At 40.0% G+C, this 20,000-nt stretch overlaps 1 protein-coding gene across 1 annotated transcript in view; it reads right to left on the bottom strand.

The window, feature by feature from the left end:
* The window catches only part of wwox (WW domain containing oxidoreductase), a 239,394-nt gene that overhangs the window by 141,323 nt on the left and 78,071 nt on the right, over positions 1-20,000 (bottom strand). Inside the window, exons 7-8 of the mRNA XM_084094655.1 lie at positions 15,727-15,912; positions 9,070-9,334 (exon numbers count right to left, since the gene is read on the bottom strand). Coding sequence (XP_083950781.1) covers positions 9,070-9,334; positions 15,727-15,912 — 451 coding nt within the window. The remainder of the gene's footprint in view (positions 1-9,069; positions 9,335-15,726; positions 15,913-20,000) is intronic.

The raw sequence follows: 20,000 nt of genomic DNA, 5'->3' as shown, positions 1-20,000 counted from the left end.
GCAGCTTTGATAAAGCCGAACCAGGAGGTCGAGTGAAAACACACACCGCTGGATTTGAGATGAAACTGCGCAGAATTTCATTTCAGGCCCACCGGTGTCTCTTCGGGACGCTTGGTGAAACATAACGCAATAATGTTTGCCAAATCAATAATAATTCTTCGTTTTCCCCTCTTAATCTTTTCACCTCTCTACTTCTCTCCCCTCAATATCATTCTGTCTCTCGTTTTATTTTCTGTTCGCCATTCACTTTCCTCTTTCTCCATTTTAACTCTCACTCGCTCTCTCCGGTTCCCTCCCTCTCTAATCCGATCATGCAGGGAATAAGTGTATGCACCATGAACACATTTAATTTTCCCAGTTGGTTTTCAGCAGGCCTAGAGGTGTGCTTTAATAAGGATCAATGGCACTTTATCTAGGACAGGACCCACTTCACAGCATGCAAATTAAACACCAACACTTACAGAAGAAAGGGGAAAAAAAGGAAAAGAAATGGATTTAATTAAAAAAATGTAGAACCACAGGCTCTGGGAATTCAATTAAAGGATTTATGCAAAGGTTGGCTAGCTTTTGGTGTTGCAGTTACTGTTTGTATAATGAGCTTTTCATATTAAAAATCAATAGGTAATCTAGGGTGGAAGATCAACTGCTTACGTACATTTTTGAAATCAATTTGAAAAATAGTCCATCAGCCACACGTCACCAAAACCGGCCTCTATCCGGGTGGATCTGGATCTGGGAGCCCGCTTTTAGGGGACGCGGTTGGGAATTCTGGGAAAGGGTGTTTTGGAGACATGAGGGTTGTAAAGCATAATTAACTTCATGATGGAATTACCAGTATTGTGGTAAAACGGGTCCAAATTAATGCAAAAATAAAAATTACAATGTCATTCAATTGTAATTACCGCCCTTTTTCTTGACAGTATTTCCTGCAATCACTCTACTGTACAGTCAAGCCAGAGATCATGTTTGATGTATTTTTTTACTAGTGGGTGCAGGACAGTATAGTTCATTTATGTAAGTGAGAATAGCAAAATAAAGTAAACTGTGACATATTATACCCAAACATTATTCAGACACTTTGAGCTGATCATGTTTTGTTGAAGTGTGTTTTCTTTAATTGCTAATGCTCTTTTTACACACAGACTGAACAAAATGAAGCATTGCTTGGTGATCGGTTGAGCTAAACTGGTATTATCTAGTTGTGTAGTTAAATTTAACAGCTGATGGATATTCAACATAATTCATGTGTGAGACAGTCTAACAGAAGGACGGACAAAACCAGTCAAATATCAACTGAGTTCTGCTCATATTTTATTAATATTTTCTAAACTATAGCAAATAAACTGAGATAATGTGAGAAATGTTGAAGGTGTCTGAATAAATGCTGGTTGTGATCACATGATGCAACCCGAAGTGAAACATCCTTATAATCCCTCAAAGTGACAGATCGCTCCAGAACAGCGGCATCAGTGCGAGTCATTGGGAGTCATGGTCTCACTCCGCCAGCGCTGGTGTGTTCAGGTCTTCAGATGGACGCAGGATTAGCCACACACACTCAGATGGATGGGCCGCTGTGTGACTTTGACTGGGGGTCAAACGGGAATGACATGACAGCTCCCGGGCTCTCCCGAATGTTGCCCGCCCGCCTCTGATTGGCCCTTTATCGATCCCGACACCTTCCCAGCCACATCGGCTGATCAAGCAATAAACTATTTGCTGGGTTTCCAACTGCACAACGAGTCGCTCGCTCCGAAGAGCTGCGAGCGTGTGTGTATACGTGTGTGTGGCTGCCTGTAGACCAACACATTATTTTAATGAAACGGTGTGTCTTGGTAGACTATAATCCTGGTAATAGGATTGAGTTGAGACACACATGTCAATACAAGCAAATGGGATTGTGTGCTTTTAGGTCTCAGATTGTCTTCCAGACTCATAATAGGTAATGGGGGGGGGGAGATGGAGAGAGAATGGAGTAACATCAAGCCTTCATGTTGCCCCGATTAAATTAAAGATTACAGTCTATTCAAGGTCTGATGTTCAGCTGCAAGCAGACGTCACGCAGGACGAGGTGTTGTGATGTTTACATGCACAGTTCACAGTTTGCTCTGAACCTACTGTCCGCATGTTGGATGCAGTTTAACCACAGAAGGACCTTTCTATGTGGTGTAATGTGTGCCAGGACGCTTGCTGGGTTCATCTGGACATGAGGACTGGTTCCTCGGTGTCCGCTTAAAAAACAAGGTTCTGGAGCACGGTTCGTGAAAGCAAAAGGCAGAAGCTAAGCACTATTGGTTAATGGCTAGTTTCAGGTTTAGTCTCATTGCTGTATGCCTTATCTGGCAGATACAACTGTTCTGTAGAAGCAAATGGACAAAAGCGTGAATGGAGACCTGCGGAGACAAAGAGGTGGAACTGAACGTGGAACTTTGCTTCGACCAAACCAAGGGGAAAACTTGCCTAAAAAGTTTCAAGTCTTGTTATCAAGAGGAGGCACGCCAACAATACAGCTTCAGGCTAACACTCCTGAATCAACTCAATAACAGACACTCTAAGACCAGGGGCTAGTTGCATAAACAAAGCTACTACTTTACTTAACTTTATTTTATTTACAAAGCACTTTACAACTGCACATGCAGACCAAAGTGCAGTACAGTCAGCAGCACACACACAAACAACACATTAAAACAACATGCAACAAACTATGTTAAAGTGTCCCCCACTATGTCCCCCAGTGGTGAAAATCAAGCTTTTAATGTTGTTTATATATGTATATGTTATATGTGTTGCTTTTAATATGCTTTAAGACAAACCATGTGTAAATTCATAAGGCGACACCATTGCTGAGTATTTTCTCCTTAAAACTGCAGTGAACCAAAGACAGTCTCAAAAACACGCTTTGAAATCGCTGGTGTTTCTGACATCACAAACTACCTTGTAACCAATCAGATCAACGTGTGGATCTCTGAGCTGAGGGAGTGAGTGGAGGCGGGGCTTATTTGCATATGCATAGAACGCGCATACTAAATGAGGCAAGGGTGTCGAGTTACATTCAAGATATTTTAAGGCATGAAAAAAAAAATATCATTTTGGTGATCAAAGATGAGTTTTAAGGGATACAATTACTGACTACAGGGGGACTTTAAGACTGTGTGTCTTAAGAACTAGTCTGACGAACTAGTAATTAACGAAGGTGTAACTGGCCTTACCAGCCACTGAAATGGAGCGGTCAGATAAAGGAGACATACAAAATGTGTATTGTTGGGGCGAAGGTTGGGATCCCTGATCTAGATAAAACCCTTGAAAAAGAAGAGGGGTATTGTCAGATATAACCACAGGCCAAGAGTGGATAAATGCAATGCACTTGATACACTCTAGGCCGAGAGGTCCAGTAAACTGAAAAAAATAACTTGCAGGATTTACTTGATAAATGATGGGAACGTTTGATAGATCGTTTTTGAATATAAATGTTTCATTTTGAGTAGAAAATGAATCCAGATGTCAGAAAATGCCAAGTTACCAAACCTAACAACAAAAGCAATGATAAAACGGTGTAAATACAGCTGGAAAACAGTGAAAAATCAACCTTATTAATTATTCATGCCCCAGTGCATGATGGGAACACCAGTTTTCGAAAAGTTGAGTAGATTGTACTTAATTTTATATCATTGATATTTTAATTTCTATACTTTAATTTCTACAAGCTTGAACTGAGTACTAATATAGGATTTACTTTAGTTTTTTGAATTCTTGCCTGAACTAACTTTTTCATGCAGAAATTACATCCGTTTTTTTCTGTAGCATTTACTTCACCACAGACTCATTTTTATCAGTGTAGAATCAGAGACGGCAACACTCCTGCCACAGCCAATCACCAGCACTTGATTTGGGCAAATCATACACACTGCATGCTCATAGTTTCACTGACGTTGACCAGATTAACCCCTCAGTATCGAAATTTGATATCGAACGACAAGACATTTTTGATACTCAATGGTATCGAGGCAATTTGGAGCGGTCAGATAAAGGAGACATACAAAATGTGTATTGTTGGGGCGAAGGCTGGGATCCCTGATCTAGATAAAACCCTTGAAAAAGAAGAGGGGTATTGTCAGATATAACCACAGGCCAAGAGTGGATAAATGCGATGCGTTTGATACACTAGCGGATCGTTCTAGGCCGAGAGCTCCAGCAGAATCAGAGACGGCACACGTGACGCCGGCAGCTCATAGAGGAAAACACTCCCGCAGCCTGAGCGAACTGGTTCTCTTCTCAACCTGCAGGTCCTAATCACCAATTATGAGCCCATTAGGGCGTCTGGCAGCTCCTGGTGTCCCGGCGCAGCAGAAGGGGATCTGGGTGTGGACCTCTGGCCCGCTTCTCTCGCTCCACTGAGCGCCTGTCAGCGCCGGCGTGATCGGACCCGTGTACCGGCAGATAACAACACCTGACCTAACAGCCGGTTACCGGGGGACGGTCGCCACGCCGACAGGCCTCATCACAGCGGAGGGGTAAGCCTGAGCCGCTCGGGGGGACGAGACTTCATTAAAGAAGAGCGAGAGAGAGCGGGTAATGCCTCTGTAGTGTGCTAATAGAAGCAGAGCCCTCGTTAGCCAGGCTTGAGGAAAGATCCATCAGCGGCATCTCCTGCTTTCTCCCGGCTCACAAGAGCACCGAGAGCGAGAGAGATTTAGCCTCCCGTAAGGAAGCTGGGTGAATTATCTCACAGGTGAGACAAGAGACACTTGCCAATGCACAGAGGAACTTGTTAAAGTCCCCCTTTTAGAGCAAACCGTCGGTTAATGTACGACTATTGGGCCATGGTCAAAAGTTCAGCCCCTGCATATGTAAAAAGGTAGCGGAGCGCCCGAGGCAGAATCCCGGGGAAAATAATTGCGCTAAACTGCTGAAAACGCGCAGTCAGATGGCGGACCGGGTCCCGATGAAGCGGCGGTGGGGGGGGAGGGCGTGACGGGTGCTGATTGGGGGGCTGTGATTTTCCCAGCAGCTTCACGTCCCAAAGCATCAAGCAGCCATTAGATGCCACAACACCCAACTGGCGGAGAAATGTCAAACCAAACATGCTAAAACAGCTGTTTGACTACACAAATGAAAAGGTTACGGAGGCTTCGGGGACGTATAGCACTCCATATAAAACCACACAGGAAGGATCAAAAATGACCTTTTTCGACATTGAGAAAAAATACAGAACACACTTACAGCATAACTGATCTAAACCAAAAATGCTTGTACAATCTTTATATGAATCTCTGGGGACTTCTTGGATTTGGATTTCTGAGCAAGTAACATAAATTGCTGTGTTCTGTTGTTTCTAAACCTATTTTAGTCAAATTCAATGCCGCTACGGTTGATAACACAACAGTATATCCTGGCTGCAAATCATTTTTCACATCAAAATGATTCACCAATGGCAGATTTGTCAAATGTGTGTTGCTTCCCAATAAATCAGGACAAATGGATCATTGCACAATATTTCACTTTTGTGACATAGAGATGTTCTTCTTTTTTTTTTTTTTCATGGAAAAAGTGCACAAAAAAACACATACTGTTGTAGTATGCAAATCTTTATCATTAATTATAGTTTTGGTCAAAAACAGTCGACTTGAACACCATAAACACCTTTTATACACTGTGTGTCTGAAGTGCATTGTGAACCAATACCAGATCGAGTTAGAGTCATTATTGTAGTGATAATAATAAATAGGGGGGGCTAACTTTTAATTTTCTGGTTAAAATTGCACTTTCCTTTATTACTGTGTAGAATACTATAAAATAATATATTATCTGACTATTTCTGTGATATGAAGACATGTAAGATCACAAAAGGAAGTTATTTCAAACACTCGACTGACATTATACAGTGACTGGAGTTGAAACGTCATTGAATGTTCTCTTCTGTCGGACAACAGGCTTGCAAACGATAAGTTGGAGAGATGTTTGGTGCGTGTTCCTTATGTCAAATAAACGCACGTTATAAGTGACTCAATCTCACAATACTTCCGTAGATGGAAGAGCATTTACTGCAAGAAAAGCCGCTCTGAACACAGTGCTGCGCTTCAACGTGAAACACGCTGCGCACACACTTCATCAAAACTCGCAGTCTTCGTGAGCTCATAATCGCAATTTCAATTTTATTTTGGCTAATCATGCAGCCCTAATAATAATAATAAATAATATTTAAGTTTGTTAACATTTTTATCCTAAATTGTACACTAAAACTGCTATCCTCCGTGGAAAGCCTAGTCAATGGAATGATGCTTTTTTGATTCCCGCATGCTCTCCGTCCGGATGACCGTCAGACCCGGCGTTGATTATCACGAGGAGAAAATGACTCCACTCTTATCAAAGCTACACACATCTGGAGATCAGCATGGGCCTAATGTGCAACTGCAGGCCAAGAGAGATGAACGGCAGATCATATCTGATGGACAGATTACAGATGAAGACAGTCGTGTGCGTTTAAGTCAGATATCAGTCCTGCCTCTTACCCAATGAATTTATATCAACTCAGCAAAACTGAACATTATCTGCAAATTACAAGATCAGATGATGATACTCGGTTTCATGAATTACACTGAGACATCCTTTGCACTTTAATATGGCATATCAATTTTATGTTCTGCGATATTAAGAAAACAAAATGCATTAATCAAATTATTATTAAACAGTTTGTTTGGTTTTATGAAGGCTAATCTTACATTATCATACAGTAATTTGTGATGTTTGATGCATCTACGCATCAAACCATTAAGAAACGCTAAACTAAATGGAAGTGTCCCACTCAGATGCAATAAAACAGCAAAATAAGAGGTTTTATTCTAGATTTGCGCAGTTATAAATCACCTCCAGCTTCTGGAGAAGACAAAGGCATTTTACTGCGCTTGGGTGTAATATCGTTCCAGGCTCTTCCTGTCAACATTATGCAGAGCTTTGCAACCTTCAACAATTTCCCAGCATCCCATATGAGACTGCAAGCAATTAAAACGATAGCATCTTCATAGCCTCATAACCAATAAATAAAGTAGCGGCAGTGTTTTGTGTTAAGTTCACTAATATCTGAGGGGGTTCAGGAGCGGGAGAGAGAGGCACATCAACACCTCGCCAGAACCGGGGCTGTCCTGAGTCTGAGAGCGTTTAATAAATACAGGAAAGCATTACTGCGTTAATTAAAGGTGAAGAAATAATACAAATAATAATAACAAAAATGATTATTATTAATAATAATAATAAAAAGGCACAATTAAAAGCACAAATAATTCGATGACACTGTTAAATGTAATCCCAAAATGTATATAGATTTTTCACACTGTACATTATGTCTTGATTCTAAAATGATTTTCGTTTTAATTTATTTACACATCATATAATAATTATATCATTTATAATTTAATAAATATTTATATTTAGTATAATACATACAAATTATAAATTATAATATATATAAACTTGTAAAAATGTCTCCCTTACAAATCAGGAATGAAATCACAGGAATATTTGCATACTGACTGGTGTTTTGTACAGGAAATGCAAATTCATTTCTAAAATGTCATAAATATTGTGCTTCTTGTTTACATGTTCAAAACTAATACAGGTCTCATCAACAGACCAAAGCACAAGGACTCAAACTAGCCAATCACAGTTCAGAAACGGCTTGATCCATCAAACATGACTGACAGCTGGAGAAATGAGCGGGTCTGAGTTATGACTGGGCTGTGCGCATAAACTTACGACATATTCATACCCATCTCTTTAATACTTAATCAAATCACTTGAAATACTCAACACTACATCAAAATCTGCCTTCAGAGTTTTCAACCAAAATTAAAACAAAGACTACATCAAATGCATTGTGTGGCCTAAAGCATATCAGAAGCGGAAGGAAATGCTTCAGGTGCGAGACAGGCAGATACTTTATGATTTATGAGGATGTTGAATTTTATAGTTTGTCTCTGTAAGTGTATGTGACTCGCCTCTTCGGGCTAAAATGCAGAGAGTTCCCTACAGGAAGAGCTGCCCGCCTGATTTATGCAGCACTGGGGTATACGAGCAGCGGTACGGCAGCGTGACACACACACGCACACACACACACACACGTTCTTCCTGCTCAAGAACCCAAAAACATGCTAGTGAAACTCTCTTGGACACCATCACTGTGTCTAAACTTCACAGAAGTAAAGGCAGGTCACACACACACACACACACACACACACACACAGTTAAACTCTAATAAACCTCGCTGTGGCCACATTTAAAGGCAGCGTCGCATGTGTTCACTCAAAGGCAATTCCAGAACTCACTGTGACAAACTCAGTGGAAAGAAACTTAAAATAGTTAATGCAAAAAATGCATTCAATAATAATAATGTTATTGACCAATATTAGATTGATTGATTGATTGACTGAACCACTGTTAAATGTAATCCCAAAAGTGATTTATAGTATAGATGTCATACTGTACATTATAAGGTTGGGATGCCTAAATTAACTTTTAGTGTTTTCATTTATTTAAAACAAACCATTTATTGGCTATCACCCATTCAATTGTGTGTGTGTACATGTATATATATAAATAATAATAATTTAATGTAAAACAAAAATCCACAAAATATCATCAAAAATTGTAATAAAGAAGAACAGGTTTTTGCACTCTGAGCTGCTTTTGTGTTGTTTTTATGTGAACAGGTTCTAGACGGATGCATCTCACACAAGACACATCGTTCTTAAAACGCGGTTCTCGACTTCAAAGTATTTGAACTAAAAACTCGCCTCGAAGCCTTGCATCTTTTTCTTTTCCACTGCCGGCCGCCTCGTGTGTTTAAACGCAAAGCCGTGTTCTGTGTGAGCAACCCTTTAGGGTGTTAGCAAGACACTAACATCAAACTCTGCTGCACATCAAGTCTGCCGTGTGCTTCACATGAGGACAGCTAGCTGTGTGCCATCATGTGTTTGTGCTGCGTATGAACCAATGTTCAAAATCAGAGCCCGTTATGAAACACTCAGTCCTCACACTGCATCACGGGAAAGAAGGGGACATGAAATCTCTTGCTCTTACCATGGACTTGGTGAAGGGTCGTGCGAGGGTGAAGAGCAGGGTCATGAGCCACCAGCTGCGGTGGATGGAGGTGTACATCATGTTCCCAGGATGCAGTGCGTTACAGGTGACGCCGAAGGGTGACATGCGTCGGTTCAGCTCGCTGGAGAACAGGAGGTTGCAGAGTTTGGCACGGTTGTAGGCCAGCATTGACCAGTACTGCTTCTGCGGGGGGGACAGCAGGTTCAGGTCCACCTTCCCACACGTGTCCACCAGATCCGTGAACCTTCGGAAACAGCGATCAGCAAGAAATATTAGGGGTGAAACAATATATCGCAATACAAAAATGAGTTCAGTATCGTGATATGCATCAAGTCGTGACATGAGGGAATCGTTACACCCCTAATAAATATAAAGACAGTTAAAAAGACACTTAAAAAACAACAAAAGGATATAAGTATATGGACAAAAGTATTGGGATACACCTGTTGAACATTGAACTTGACCCATTGACACAGGTGTATCAAATCAAGCACCAGCTCATGCAGTCTGCATTGACAAACACTTGTTCTGAAGAGCTCAGTGAATTCAAGCGTGGTACTGTGATAGGAGGCCTATGCTAGATACTGCAGGGTCAACTGTGAGTGGTGTTACAGGAACCTGGAAGCGTTTTAGCAGGTAAAGTCAGAGCGAACGGGTCACTGAGAACCGAGCACAACGCCTGTGCGGCGGGAGCTTCATGGAGTGGGTTTCCATGGCCGAGCATCTGCATGCAGTGGTGTACACTAAAGCAGGCCACTGGACTCTCTGTGGCCAATCCCGCTTCTGTGTGTGGAAGTCTGATCGGCGGATACCAGGAGAACGTTACCTGTCTGACTGACTGTGCCAGCTGTAAAGTTTGCTGGAGGGGGGATCGTGGTGTGGGGTTGTTTTCAGGGGTTGGGCTTGGCTCTTTACTTCCACAGAAGGGAAATCTTAATGCTTCAGCATACCAGTTTAAAGAAGCCCTTCTCTATCCCAGCATGACTGTGTCCCAGAGCACAAAGCAAGGTCCATAAAGACATGGCTGGATGAGTTCGGTGTGGAAGAACTTGCAGAGAGCCCTGACCTCAAGCCCATCCAACACCTTTGAGATGCACTGGAACGCAGATTGCGATCCAGGCCTTTTTATCCCAAATCAGTGCTGTTATAGCTGCAAAGGGGGACCAACTCCATATTAATGTCTATGTATTTATAATATGATATCATTACAGTCCCTGTAGGTGTGATTTTTAATTGCTTGTTGTGTTTTTTGTTTTTGTTTTGTTTCATTTACTTTCAAATGTTTTGTCCCGTTTTGTGCTTTGTCTTGATTAGTTTTGTGTTTGTGTGTGTGTTTTGTCTTTTGTGTCTTGCATTATGTGTTTCGTTTCGTTTTGTTGAAACAGAAGTCTACAGTCACACACACGCTTGGTTACTGGCATTCTTCAAAATATCATTTTTCATGTTCCACAGAATAAAGACATTCAGTCAATACAGGTTTGGAATGACGAAAAAGTAAATGAATGATAACAAAACGTTCATTTAGTGGTGAACTAAAAAGAATTAATGTAAATGGTGAATATGAACAAATGGACAAAACTGATTTCCCGTTGACTTGAGTTGCGGGAATAACCTCCAGAACGTGAGCCGATGGAGAAGTGAACTAAATGAGCTTTGGCAGGCCAGGTCTGGCTTAATGCAAATCAAAGCTACGACATGACGTTCTTTAATTGGCTCTGACTAAGCTGTTAAACGCCAGATGTTTGACAAGGCCCCTGAACACAAGGCGCTGTATTTTCCCGATGTGTCCTTGTGTGTGTGTAAACAACAGTCCCAAGAAACTGCAGTGAAATGAATCGTCCCTCCCCTAGTGTGGATCAGAGTGTGTTCTGCGCCCGCAATCGCATTCAGAGTTTACCTCTTAATTATGTGCTTTACATAACAACCAATCAAAACGTCACATTCACTGTATGACAAGCTCAGTGCGGCGCGTGTTGCTGTTTGACACGTTACATCTCTGCTTGGGTAAACACCAACATCTGCGGGCATCGCGTCGCTGCAAATACTCAAGGTGTGAACTGTGGGAGTGGGAAACTACTTCATTAAAGGAGTAGCTCACACAAAAAACACTTTTCTTTCCCAAAACATGAAATTAACAGGGTCTGTCAAGCTCAGGGAGAAAAAAATCTTAAAAGTATCATAACAGTAGTTCAGTTTGACTACCAAGTTAGAGGGCAATGGCAGAGGACAACATTTTAAGAGAGCACTGACGTAAATGAAGGTCTGTTCCTCTGATTCTTATGGATTCAGACTGGGAATAAAAGTCGTATGGACCACTTTTCTGATATTTAAAAATATATGCATGCATAATTAATAGTTAATTCTTTATTAATATAATATATGGTCCATGCATAATAAATAATATTTCATTATATTATTATTATAATTTTTTTATTACCATGCATCACTATTAAATTTCAAGTGCTGTGTGACAGTGAACATTGTTTAAAGTGCCCCTAGTATGTTTTTTATATATTTCCTTTCATGCAGTGTAATATAGCTGTTTGTGAGTGCAAAAGCTCTGCAAAGTTTAAAAGATCAAAGAGCATATAAATGGAGTTATTGTCCTCGAATAGAAATAATCGATTCTGAACTGCTGAAACGAGTCGTCAGTAATTCCCGTCTCACTTCCTGCTGAACTGCGTAGGTTTATAACTAATTTGCATAATGTCAGTCTATGGTCGTGATTGGCTGAACGTGATTGGCTCTTAGCTCCGCCCTCAAACACTGTAGTGTATCTGAGACTGGAAGAGTTTGGTTCGTGTTGTTCATGTGGAGAAGACGCTGTTTTCTGCTGACAAAGCAAATACAATTTGATGAGATTGATACGGTAAAACCCACGCCATCGTTACTGTTCGGATCACTGTGTACCAAGAGCTGAGATTCAGATATGATAATGAGTGTTTGGTTTCAGACCAATCACAACAGACTGGGTTCATCTGACCAATCAGAGAAGAGTAGACCAATCACAACCATCTGACCAATCAGAGCAGAGCAGCTCTCGGAAAGGCGGGGTTTAGAGCGAATGAATCCTTGATTGAACGGTTTAAGACACTGTGAGAAAAGAGCTGATTCTGCAATGGATATTATGAGAAAATGACTGTTTTTTGACCTTTGATTCATGTAAAACTATTGTAGGATATCCCAAACAAAATCAGGAGCCTTTAAAATAGCATAATAGGGGCACTTTAAAACTCATTATATGTTCCATGGAAAAAGAAAAGCAGGTTTGGAACGACATGAGCATGAGTATGACAGAATGTTTTTTTTATTAGTATTTTTGGCTGAACTAGCCCTATCAGTTTAGCGGTTATATATCCATCCCCACTATCCTCTGCACATGTTGACTCTGTCATCATCTCACGGCCAGGATAATCCATACGGTCTTCCCAGCAGAGGCATTCTGGGGTGGAAAGAGTCTATTTTCAGAGCAGAGGTATGAAAAGGTCAGGTCAGGCTGGTGTTTAATGACTGCAGGATCCTGCTTTAAAGAGACTGAAGTATAAAAGCGTGAGTTTGCAGAGGTGAGTCTCCCGTCCACACTATCCGTGTCTCTTGTTTGGAGTCGGGAGGAAAATGCCAACACCGATCGGTCCTGTCACTTAAGCCCCAGTGCTGCAGCGCAGATAAACGTCCCCGCTGAACACATTTTATTTTGACACCCTCAATTTCCCTCATTCTTTGGTTCCTCGTACAGCGGTGTCAAGGTTTAACGGCTCTTGCGGCTTTGGGAAATATAATCTCTTCCTGGGTCAGAGGTCAGATGGTGAGCTCAAAAGGCCACATATTAAAGGCAATGGAACTGATAGAGATGAGGAGGTGAGGATCAGACATTATCAGGTGTGGTAGAGAACGGGAAATAAACTGTTAAAGTTAATTGGAGGAGTTACTGCGATTACAAGTAAGTGATTTTACAGTTGGGGAGAGTGAATTGAGACTGTGTAAGACTGTTCACTCGATGACACATGGGGCTTGTTAATCTAATGGACCCTCACTCTCAGAGTCGAACATGTTCTTCAAAGCACTTTTTATTTAATAGTCATGTGTAACAGGAACCGTTAGCTCTCTCTTTCTGCATACTATCTGCACAGCACACGCATTGTTTCCCAATGTAATGGAAACTCGGGTGTATGGGCGAGATTTCTGAGAACAGAAGTGGCCCGTTTTTCAACAGAGAGCTCAGGGTTTAGCTGGTTAGCATGGCCTAGTTATCATACACAACCTTTCTCTATTGCTGGTCTGTTATGAGCCTGAGCCATTTATTCCATTCTGCCCTGTGTATATTGTCTCTGTGCATGTGCATGGTTGTGTTACAGGTGGGCGGTCTCTTGTGATCATTTCCTGGAGGCTGTGATTGGTTCTCCTCCACACCTCATCCAGATATAAGACCACCCCAAACACTCAACCAAGGACATTATTGTGCCATTGTGTGTTTGATCGTGTACCACTTCGGTATTACTTCGTATCATCATCATCGTCGTTTTGTCTAGAGTGTTGTATTAGAGAGATTGTGAGGGATTATTTCAGATTGTGTTTTGAGGGATTATTTGGAGTTTCTGTTTGTGATTTTGGACCTGTGATAATTCTTGTTAACTTGACCCACGCCTGACTGACTACGATTTTGGATTCTACTTTGCATTGTTTGCTACGGACTTGTAGTTATCTCCTGTAAATATTTTTATTTTTGCATATATATATATATATATATAAGTTTAAATTGTATTTAGTTTTTTATTTTTTTATTTTTTTATTGTAGAGGTTAATCAAAGATTGTTTTGTTTGTTATTTTGGCCTTGTCTGCCCCTGACGCTAAACCCTTTTCAAAATAAAACTTGGTAGTGAGACTCATTCTTCCTTTTCCTGTTACGGCTGACCCCTAGTGGGGGTTTAAGAGTATCCATCACAAATCAAGCGTAGCGTCAGTTCTGGCAGGTCACGTTAGTCAAGCTCGCATCAGCTGACCCTCAGCTGACCCTCAGCTGATCCACGTCTACCTATAGGAATACGACGCCTATCACTGTATACATATATAAGCTCCTTCAGTATTATCAGCAGATATCGCGTTTCTCAGGAGCTCATTACCCTTCTCCCTCCCCAGCTCCACCTCTCGTCAGTCAGGATTTGGCATTCTGATTCCCCTTGAATCAGAATAAATTCTCGAATCATGTTGTACTTTAAAATCTTGAATTAATGATATCTGCAATACATTCATGTTGGTTCTGTTGTATTTACCCTAAGGGGGGTTATCACCCAGAACAGAACCATAACGCCAATCCAAACTGTATGCTAATTGTCAATCGTATTTGACGATAGTGGTCCTGACAGAAATAGTATAAATCAATCTGGAGAAATAAGACTGTTGGTGAAGCAACAAATATATATATATATACACACACATATCAGAGCATGTGAGCGGAGTGGAGCGGTGAGAATCTCCGCTCATCGCTCACGGAACTGTTCACCCCTCCGCTCCCCCGCTCAAAGCTACATCAGGCCGCTCCGCTCATTATCGCTCAGCGCTCAACGAGGTTTGCTTCGCGCTCCACTCAAATCGCCCCCCGCTCGCTCCAAAAAAGGAAAAAAAATCTACATGTAGCCTATATCACTTTTAGCTTAGACCACAGCCTTACCTCCTAAAGAACTAATGAGTAACAACAACATTTTTCAAATAGAAATGTTTTATTTCAAATTACAGGCCTATGTAAGAAGGAATATAGCCTACACAAAAAGTCCTGTAAAATTAAACGAATAAATGGGCCTAATAATATAAATAAAAATTATATAAACAAAAATATGATACATTTTTTAAAAGTAAATTAACTATAAGGCTAGAATTTTGATAAGTGAACTTTTGTGCAACGCGCACGATTAAAATTTAAATTGGCTTCCATACACACAAACTGCTGTAAAATTAAACGAATAAATGGGCCTAATAATATAAATATTATTACGGACGACACAAATTCGGCTAAATAAAACGAACCATTAGGTCTACTTGAATGAAAAAACGAATTTGTTTGAATATTACGCTATATTTAATTTACACTTTGTTACAAGTTACCGTATTCAATTTGCTAACCTTTTGTTTTCTTCCCAGCATGTTCGCGTAGCTCACGTTTTCGAGAAATGTCTTTTGAGATTCCAAAATGAATCTTTGCTGACTGAAACGATGTCTCCACATTCGTTTTCTTGTACCACATTATCATTGTTAGTTAGTTATATTAATAGTACACCTGACCTGTATGACTTCTCATTTTCCTTTTTGAAGTAGCCTACTTTTTGAACTCCATTATTGAGCCGAGTTTTGACTGAAAATAGTCTACTGTTGATGACTGTGCAAGACAGATGGATCCTGGTTTAGGTTTGACTGAGCATGCTTCAGACTCGTGGTGTGAGCGGAGCGAAAATGGAGAAAAATTGGAGCGGGAAATAAGGCGACGCTCCGTCCTTTTAAAAATGCCGCTCTTCGCTCTGTCCAAGATCCGCCCGCTCCCGCTCCACTCCGCTCCACTCCGCTCACATGCTCTGATACATATACATGTATAAACATGGATGCTTCAGAGATGAACTGAAGCAATGATGTGGAGTGTTTCTGACCTGTGAGACTCTGAGGACACCACCACCACACGGGCCGGAGCCGAGAGCCTCAGGACATCGAGCAGGAGCTGGACCAGGTAGAAGTGAGCGAGATGGCAGATCTGGAAGGTGGACTCCAGCCCGTCCTCTGTCAATCTCCAGGGCTGAGTGCAGACGCCTGCGTTACACACCAGCACGTGCAGAGGCCTTCACAGAGACAGGGATACAGCCACACTCAATGAGGGAAAGGAACACATGCTTGCAAACAATCATTTCGTTAGTAAAAGCAAAACCATAAAACTAAAACAAACAAAACAAAACACCAAACTAAAACAAAACAAAAGAAACCACATAAACCACACCAAAATAAAAACAAAACAATTAAACTAAAAAAAAACTAAAAAACAATAGAAAACTAAAACTAAACCAACTAAATCTAAACCAAACTATAAACAAAAAAACTTAACACAAAAACAAAACAAAACAAACTAAAACAAAACAATAAACCAAAACAAACCATAAACAACACCAAAACAATAAAAACAAAACAAACCAAAAAACAAACATAAAAAACAACATTAAAACAAAAAACAAAACAAAAAAACAAACACAATCAAAACAAAACAAAACCCTAAAACTAAAAGCAAAACAATAAAAACAAAACAAACAAAAAAACTAAAGTTAAAACAAACCACAAAAACTAAAACAAAACAAAAAATACCACCAAAACAAAACCTAAAACAAAACCACAAAAACCTCCCAAACGAAAACAAATTACAGATTAAACAAAAATCATTCTGAATGGAATTAGGGATTAAAACACACTCAAACACATCCGCTCAAGGCTACTCAGAGGTCAGTGTGTGCAGACGTCCATCAGCGTGAGGAACGACAGATTTCTGGAGAGTCCGGGCGAGATCTTTCTCTTTGACAGAGTCGCTCCAGTGGTCCCGAAACCACGGCCATACAGCAGAATAATCGGAATCCACCCCACCAATTTTTAATTTCTTCCATTAGAATTAATTACGAAGCCCACAGGCAATTTGTGTACTTCATATTTAATACTGCCTGCACTATTAATTAAAAACTGGTTGCTGGAAAATTAATGGAGGAATTGTTATGCCCCTGCTTTAATGAGTCTTCTCTATGACATTAAAAAAAAGTACACTTCACATTTCCCTTCAGGTTCTATGTGGAAAGCAGCGTGCATCAGTGGAAACACACGGGATCATGGGAAATGTGCAGAGGCCACGGTTACACATGTGCTTCATTAGAAACACGCAGCGAAACAAACACTGAACAGCACATGTTCTAGATGCAACTGACCTTTAGAAGACCAAAGAACAACACAATAAGGTTATTAACTGTTATTGTGCCTGATTACCGTACAGCTAGCTTTACATCTGAAATACAATATGACTCAATGCTCCTACAGGATTACATTTCATAAAAAAAAGTTTATAATAATATAATATAATATAATATAATATAATATAATATAATATAATATAATATAATATAATATAATATAATGCACATCTGAGGTGGTAATGCAGATGCAATATTATATGTATTCACATAAAATAAAAATAAAAATGGTAAAACAAGAAATATATAATGAAAATAAATATGTAATACATTTTATAATATTTTATTTAATGCTTTTCAATAGATCAAAATATTCTTCATATTTGTAATCTTTTTGTATGGATTTTATAGAATATAATATAAATGTAATGTATATTTAATAATATTTCATTCATACAGTGAATATAAAAAAATATATATAAATGATATTTGAACCTTTACACCTTTCATGTAAATATTACAACCTATGCAATGTCACTGAAAACCAAAGTGGCATTTCAGAAAAAAAAAAAAAAAAAAAAACTTGGAACAACTAACTGCATAAGTGTTCACCCCCCTGAACTACAGTAACTGCATAAGTGTTCACCCCCCTGAACTACAGTAACTGCATAAGTGTTCACCCCCCTGAACTACAGTAACTGCATAAGTGTTCACCCCCTTATAAGTGTTCACCCCCCTGAACTACAGTAACTGCCTAAGTGTTCAGCCTGAACTACAGTAACTGCATAAGTGTTCACCCCCCTGAACTACAGTAACTGCATAAGTGTTCAGCCTGAACTACAGTAACTGCATAAGTGTTCACCCCCTTATAAGTGTTCACCCCCCTGAACTACAGTAACTGCATAAGTGTTCACCCCCTTATAAGTGTCCACCCCCCTTAACTACAGTAACTGCGTAAGTGTTCAGTCTGAACTACAGTAACTGCGTAAGTGTTCACCCCCCTGAACTACAGTAACTGCATAAGTGTTCACCCCCTTATAAGTGTTCACCCCCCTGAACTACAGTAACTGCCTAAGTGTTCAGCCTGAACTACAGTAACTGCATAAGTGTTCAGCCTGAACTACAGTAACTGCATAAGTGTTCACCCCCTTATAAGTGTTCACCCCCCTGAACTACAGTAACTGCGTAAGTGTTCACCCCCTTATAAGTGTCCACCCCCCTGAACTACAGTAACTGCCTAAGTGTTCAGCCTGAACTACAGTAACTGCATAAGTGTTCACCCCCCTGAACTACAGTAACTGCATAAGTGTTCAGCCTGAACTACAGTAACTGCGTAAGTGTTCACCCCCCTGAACTACAGTAACTGCATAAGTGTTCACCCCCTTATAAGTGTTCACCCCCCGAACTACAGTAACTGCCTAAGTGTTCAGCCTGAACTACAGTAACTGCATAAGTGTTCACCCCCCTGAACTACAGTAACTGCATAAGTGTTCAGCCTGAACTACAGTAACTGCATAAGTGTTCACCCCCTTATAAGTGTTCACCCCCCTGAACTACAGTAACTGCATAAGTGTTCACCCCCTTATAAGTGTTCACCCCCCTGAACTACAGTAACTGCCTAAGTGTTCAGCCTGAACTACAGTAACTGCATAAGTGTTCACCCCCCTGAACTACAGTAACTGCATAAGTGTTCAGCCTGAACTACAGTAACTGCATAAGTGTTCACCCCCCTGAACTACAGTAACTGCATAAGTGTTCACCTCCCTGAGTTGATGCTAAAGAAACATTTATGATTATTATCAATGTTGAAAACAGTTGTGTACAATTTGTTTTTCAGGATTCTTATATGAATGAGAAGTTCAATTTCATTTATTTGAATTAGAATCTTTTGTTAACATTATACATATATTTACTGTAACATTTTAATGCAATTTAATTTCAATTTCAATTTACTCAATCAATTTAATGCATCCTTGCTGAATAAAAGTATAGATTTCTTTTATCCATAATTATTTTTATTTTTTTTTTACTGACCCCAAACATTTGAACGGTAGTCTTTAATGTTACAAAAGCTTTTTTATTTTAGATAAATGCGGTTCTTTTGAACTTTCTATTTATCAAAGAATCCTGAAATAAAAATTGTTCACAACTGTTTTCAACATTGATAATAATCATAAATGTTTCTTGAGCATCAAATCATCATATTAGAATGATTCCTGAAGGATCATGTGACACTGAAGACTGGAGTAATGATGCTGCTTTGCATCACAGGAATAAATTGTATTTAAAAATATAGGCTTTTCAAATAGAACACAGTTATTTTAAATTGTCATAATATTTAACAATATTTAAAAAGAAAAAAAATCGAATAAATGCAGCCTTGGTGAGGATAAGAGGCTTCTTTTAACATTGGCATTGAAAACATTGAAAATCTTAGCGATCCCATGCTTTTGAACGGCAGTATATATATATATATACACAGTCAGTCTAACCTGCAATTGAATTGAGCCCCATTGAACTACTTACAATTTCACAACTTTTTAATTTAGAGGTTTTTATCAGAAAATACATGCTACAGAGCTGGTAATGAATATGACTGACATTTTACACATATATATATATAAACACACACACACACGCCCGAGAGAGCCGTTCACCTCCCGCTGGAGAACATCTGTGGAGGAAACTGATCTACTCTCCAACGCTGACTGACACTCACACACACACACACACACACTCACACACAGATCTCTCTGGGACTTAATGAAGCGTGGACTCAAAAAGAGGGAGTGATTGTACCTGCGAGAGAACACCATTAAACTTTATGACTTTCACGCTTGTGTTTGAGAGCGTGTAATGGAAGAGGAGCATGTCTGTGATGCTCGTGAGCAGGAGATAACGGATCCCATGAGTGAGACACGGAAAACACCCGGAAACCAGGAACACACACCCGTACAAACACACAACACTTCCTTAACATCACAATC

This window comes from Abramis brama (genome assembly GCF_963993115.1).
Source record: "Abramis brama genome assembly, chromosome: 20".
NCBI lineage: Eukaryota > Metazoa > Chordata > Actinopteri > Cypriniformes > Leuciscidae > Abramis > Abramis brama.
The sequence above is the reverse complement of the archived record's forward strand: the minus strand, read 5'-3'. Positions and strand labels throughout refer to the sequence as shown.